General features: G+C 41.5%; 1 protein-coding gene across 14 annotated transcripts in view; it reads right to left on the bottom strand.

Annotated features, from left to right (window-relative positions):
• Nucleotides 1-1200: 1200 nt before the first annotated feature.
• picalma (phosphatidylinositol binding clathrin assembly protein a) overlaps nt 1201-6000 on the bottom strand; it is a 29878-nt gene continuing 25078 nt past the window's right edge. For all 14 annotated transcript variants that reach the window (XM_068599861.1, XM_068599863.1, XM_068599860.1 and 11 more), the window contains 3 exons: nt 3625-3684; nt 3046-3150; nt 1201-2534 (listed from right to left, as the gene is read on the bottom strand). In XM_068599861.1, the coding sequence (XP_068455962.1) occupies nt 2520-2534; nt 3046-3150; nt 3625-3684 (180 nt within the window). In that variant the 3' untranslated portion in view covers nt 1201-2519. The remainder of the gene's footprint in view (nt 2535-3045; nt 3151-3624; nt 3685-6000) is intronic.

Raw genomic sequence — 6000 nt, 5'->3', positions numbered from 1 at the left:
TTAATACATGTTAGTGTACATATGTTTTCAGCTTCCCAGATAATCTTTATCTAGAGGTAACTCATTGAGGAAGGGAAGGATTGGTCACAGAAGGTTTGCTGAAAAAGGGAAGGTCTCAGTTAAACAGCGAGGCTTCTATTAACTCGCCTATTCATTCCATCGTGAAAGTGTGTCACACAAACGCACACTTGCATCTTTCTCCTGCTGCATCCAGACTGAGGGGAAGTGGCAGCACAACAAACAATCTTCTCATTGCTGGTGGAGGCTTTGCCAAGCAGGATGTAGCTTTTATATTAAGGTCCGTCTGTGTGTGTGTGTGTGTGTCTATGTGTGCGAGTGTGTGTTGCACATGGATGCACCTGTGGCTTCAGCAACAGTGGACTCCATAATGATCTAGGGTGCGACCACTTGGATCCCCGACCACTCAGTTTTCACAAATGTTATTCCTGAATGCCGCCATTAAGGGGAAACTTCACAAATGTCAATCAAAAAAGTCAATTCATTTGTACTGATATACTCTAATTAAATTACTATGAATTTGTTGAAGCATGTCTCCTGTAGCTTAGAATTTTGTGAAGTATGTGACGAAAAGGTCAGTGATGTCATCGTAATTTCAGTTTGGACTGGGAACTGACACTATGAAAAGCCTATACACTAGTGTTGAGCTGGAGCTCACATTATTGCAACGTCTCAAGTTTCACAATGTTGGAGAACTACGGTGGCCTTCAGGTACCTCATCGTGAAAAGCCCTCCATAGAGCCGCTGTTTGGTTTGTCCTTCCGGGGCTACTGCAAAGACAGACGGGTGCACTACAGCAGACCAGTCCAAGCTCACAGAAAGACAATTCTTAGTTTCAGGTTAATGTACTCTATATCCCACAATTCATGCCATTGGAAAATGACAACCCTTTACAAATCCGTCTCTAAATGAAGATCAGAAATTTTTGCTTATATAAGCAACTTAGCAGCAAACACATTATTTAGACATGTCTCTAAAAACATTTTTCCCCGTCATCACCATGACTTCCAGGATGCTCATGGAGATTCAGTAAATCTCCTGCTGGCTTTACTCCCCCACCTTAAGACCCCATTAGGGTCATGGCGACTCTTCATTCGTCTCTAAAGTTTCGTCAAGTATTTTGTGTTGCCAACCTCAGACATTGTCATACATTTTCTTTTGATAAATAAATAGGGAGCCACATAGTGTGGAAGCTTGCACTTTATTGGAAAAAAGATCAAACAAACCAAAATATAATCTGCAGGAACAATACAGCAAATATGCTCAGTGAATGTATTCAGGGCCACTTTAATGTTCAGACCATCTTTCATACCTGCACTCGCCCGATCCTGTGATTGGCAGGGAAAGTTTATATACACAAAGCACCGATCAACAGTGCTCTATTCTCCTGAACTAGAACCCCCCTCTGCTACCAGTCTGACCCGAACCTCGACCCGGAGCCTCACCAGGCCCCACATCGTGCTGAATGCCCAAGTGCTTGCCTATGGAAACACGATCTGCGCATGAAAGGGACCCTGCACATTCAGGCTGGAACTGGGCATCCGGGAGCTTTGTTAAATGTCAGAATAAATGGCATGCCAAAAGCGTCAAAAGCATAATTGCAGATTCCCTTTCCAATGCAATGCTGCCCCCATCACAACATTTAGTGCTGTTGCTCATGTGAAAAATGTTCCCTTGCCAAATTTGTAGAAATCATCCCGTTAATGAACGATTACATTCATTCCCATCCTTAGTGACCCTCCAGCCACAGACAACTGTACAAGGTATCATAAGAGTACAGAGAATATTTAGTGCCAAAAGCAAAACAAGTCATCTCTTCATCTTCTTTATATTAACTTCTTTTTGAACAAAAAAAACAAAACTCAATCACTCAAAATCAAAATCTACAATCAATCATACCTATGTATAAACCTGAAGACCGTCCACAAGGAGATCAGTGACTAGTTACATTTACTTTATTTTGTCATCTTTTCTACAGGTAATCATAAATAAATACAAACATTACACAAGGAATGTCTACTGCAAACAATACATACAAAAGTGTGGTATAAAGAGGAGTTTGCAATTTCTTTCCTAATTTAGGGATGCTTTCAGAAGGTATTATGATAATCAAAAGACGACAACTCAAACAATGTGTATTTGACAAAAACCCAACTTTTCTTTTTTCTCCAGGTACATAAACCGTGACGTCACAGAGCTCTCCCCATTGGTGTTGTGTTTCTTAGTCCAGGATCAAATAGGGCTTGATCCCTGTCCTCATGGGTCTGAATGGCAGCACTCTCTTCTCCTTCCATGACTTTGACATGATGGGCTCAATGTCCACTGCGATGCCAGTCTGAGATGTCAGAGCGCTTCTAGTCACCGTGGTTTTATTCAACAAGTCTTATTTGGGCCTTTTACTCCCAGAGAGAGGAGTTCAGTAGAAGCAAAGGCATGTTTGTGTGGATAGTCGTCTTCTCCGTGAATCCTCTTCAGACGGGGAAGACCCCTCCCCCTTCAGGTTACATAAAGTGCATCTAGTGATTAAAAAACAACAGTGTCATATACACACACGGATCGGTTATCACAGCTTATAAAGTTTTGACACACACACACACACACACACACACACACACACACACACACACACACACACACACACACACACACACACACACACACACACACACACACACACACACACACACACACACACACACACACACACACCTCTTGTGTCACCAATCGTATGTTTTAAGTACTGTATATAAATTCACTAGCTAAAATGCTCTCACAAGCTCTTGTGGCATTTTGTTATGAATCAACTTTTTCAGATTTGAGCGCTCTGACCCACACAGATGAGCTCAACCTATGCGCTGACCTGCTGTGGAGAAACACAACTGAAAACAAAGCTCGTCCGAGGCAGAACCAAAAGGAAGTGGACCCACAGAGCTGAGCCTTTACTGCATTATAGAAGAATCCACCACACACATACTCGAAGCTCTGATGTGGAAGGATCGGGACATTGTAGAAGCAGACAGCTGTTACCTGTGCACCTGGACTGGGGCCAAAAGGGTTGGCTGGCCTCATCACTGGCTGGCTGTACATCATAGTGGGCTGCGTCGTCATCATCATGGATCCTCCGTGGGGAGGCTAAGCGGAGAGAAAGGAAAATGCAGCAAGGCTGGATTACACAACCTACAACCAAAAAAAGATCTAAATAAGGTCCCTGATTTAATCTTCAGCTGTACTTAAAAAAAAGAATTCTGAAGAAAACCAGCCTGTTCAGTGATGATGACTTGACTAACCATCACCCAGATACTTTAAGGGCTCTCGATTCAGTCCGTTGTGCTGGCAGAAGGTGACACATTTACTGGCATTGAGTGAACAGACAGATTCATCCCATCTGAGGTAGCACACGAAAGTGTTACACTCACGTTTAAAGATGAAATAAATATGGTTCATGTTAACAGATACTTTCTAGAATAAAAGTCATTTCACATTACATACTAATAGATATGTTAGACATTCAAGGAGGAGACTGTGTGTGTGTGTGTGTGTGTGTGTGTGTGTGTGTGTGTGTGTGTGTGTGTGTGTGTGTGTGTGTGTGTGTGTGTGTGTGTTTACCATTGCATATGCCATCATGCCTGTCGGTGTGGTTGCAGGGAAGGCCATCACAGATGGTGCCTGAGGGGACAAGAGACAAGATGATTCCTTCTACAGAATCAGGACACGAACAACCCAACTCACTGTTCAGTTTGTTAATAGAGAAACACTTTCAAGTCAGACCTCAGCATACATGTAATAAGAACAACTCAAATTAACCTATTCAGGAAAATGTCATGATGATGGATTCAGAAGCCTAATACATCCCTACACCAATTTTCAGATGTCCATCTAGCCTGGAAATCATATGCAAGACATTCTTCCTAATAATCACACCTTTTGCCTTTTAATTGTGAAAAATACAAAGATTCTAAGATTAATCCAAAATTAACAATTGCAATTACTTTGATTAAATACATACACTATCTTTATCAGGAATAACCAAATGCCTTAAGGATGATGGTGTGGAATCACAATAATAAGATGTGCCATAACAAGAAAGGAACACATCAGTTGAGACATACCAAACGATCTCCAAGGTTGCAAAGATACATCGAAACCACGTTAAAATGATCATTAAATGGAAAGGCACCACCCACCAAAATCAGAATGTCAATCTACACTACCTACATGATCATGAGAGAAGACCAACAGGGGGCATGACATAAGAATGTCAAAGATAATGCAAACATGTATAGGAGGGTCTATCTGAAGGATCCTGCAACCAACTGGCAGAAAGGTTTGTGTTCTGATGAAACTAAAACATTACTTTAAAAGCTAAATGTTACATTTAGGAAAAAAAAACAGTAACCATCTCAAACAACACAATCCAGTTACGGTCTTGTGAATCCCCAAAACATGAAGGTGGAAAGAAGTCTTATTAAAAATGTGTAAACCCTACCAAATGACTTTCAGGGCTTCTATTGTTATCAGATGTATTTTAACCATAGAAGGAATCAAAAAGGAGTGCGTTGAGTCTTGGGGGTAGAAGTTGGTTGCTGGCAGGTGCTCCTTGTGGAAGGAGTTTAAAGAGAAGTACAGACCCTTTCCTTTTCCTTGCTTGCTTGCTTCCCCAACAGCCCCTGCAGTGATAACAAACCCAGATTTGTCTCCCGCCCAGCCCTCTCGGGAAGGATACATTTCAATAACTATTCAGTCATTGGCGAGGGAGGCGCAAGTGAGTCAGACATGACGCTGGTGCCAAAAATGGTGCTTTCATCACAGACTGCGCTTGTTTCATTGCACCGAGAGCTCTCCTTCAGAATTCCTCCTCACAGACAATGTATGCCTTGTCTCAGGGAGCTCTCACTCAGCGTTCCTCAGTCAGTCAAGAACGACATGATGAGGCTGGATCTCTGCATCACATTAGAGTCCTTCTTTAACGACTGATGGATGTTGTGTCTCTGCTTGTTCGTAGATCAGCTTCAAGTCGCCAACTCTTTCTTCCTGGCTTCCTCAGAACACTAATCAGCCTTTGATCATGAGCTGACATTTGGCCACATCATCAATAACTCATGTGTGCTTTCATCACAATCTCTCACACACACACACACACACACACACACACACACACACAGTGTTCTGCAGGATTACTGTCAGAGGATCCGTTTCAACGGTTTACCAAAGGGGAAGTTCAGATTAAATTCATAGATTGAAATCAAAAAGTTTGAAGCTGTAGTTTGAAGTGAAGTGTTTTGTATTTATTTATAGTATACTTTCAACAGTTCAAATATTTTTCAATTTGAAGAAAACGAATTTGCCTTGATAATAAAAAAGGCTTTCTTCAATGTTTTTTTTCTGTTGCGAGTTGGCATTGTAAAACCCAACACCTTTATTAACTAATATGAGCAGGTAGTGTTGTGTTGCATGTACTATATGATGAGGAACTGGAAATGTCACCGCAACAGACCATGTGTAGTCGTGGTTTGTCATGCAACTTTTTCACAAATGAGAATACAAAGTATTTTTTGGAGTTTAGTGTTTTCCAAGTTAACTAGAAATTGTTACTTTAACATGCTTGGGCATGTTTGAGAAAAACTAAACAATAAATCCTAAAAAACAATTCTGGGATAATTATCAAAGCTCTTATTGGATTTGGGACCTCATCAGCAATGCTCTGGTAGTTGTTCCTGATCACAACAATCAGCTCACTGATCCTACTATGACCATGGGAAAACCGCAATGAAAGCATGCAGTCTGAAATCAATCTGCAGTTATGTGAAACAAGAGGAATAAAGCTCCAGAAACACTCAAACTGCCACTATTCAATCGGTTATCACGGGCAGACACAAGAGGTAGGGACTTTTATGACACCCGTTAACCAGAAGAAAGGACTCTGTAGCCTAGAAAGCACAGGAAATAACATCCAGGAACGCCTTAGTTCCACCTGACTAGAAC

The sequence above is a fragment of the Clinocottus analis genome, unplaced genomic scaffold, assembly GCF_023055335.1.
Source record: "Clinocottus analis isolate CAN_PGR_092001 unplaced genomic scaffold, fCliAna1.0.p SCAF_5, whole genome shotgun sequence".
Lineage (NCBI taxonomy): Eukaryota > Metazoa > Chordata > Actinopteri > Perciformes > Cottidae > Clinocottus > Clinocottus analis.
The sequence above is the reverse complement of the archived record's forward strand: the minus strand, read 5'-3'. Positions and strand labels throughout refer to the sequence as shown.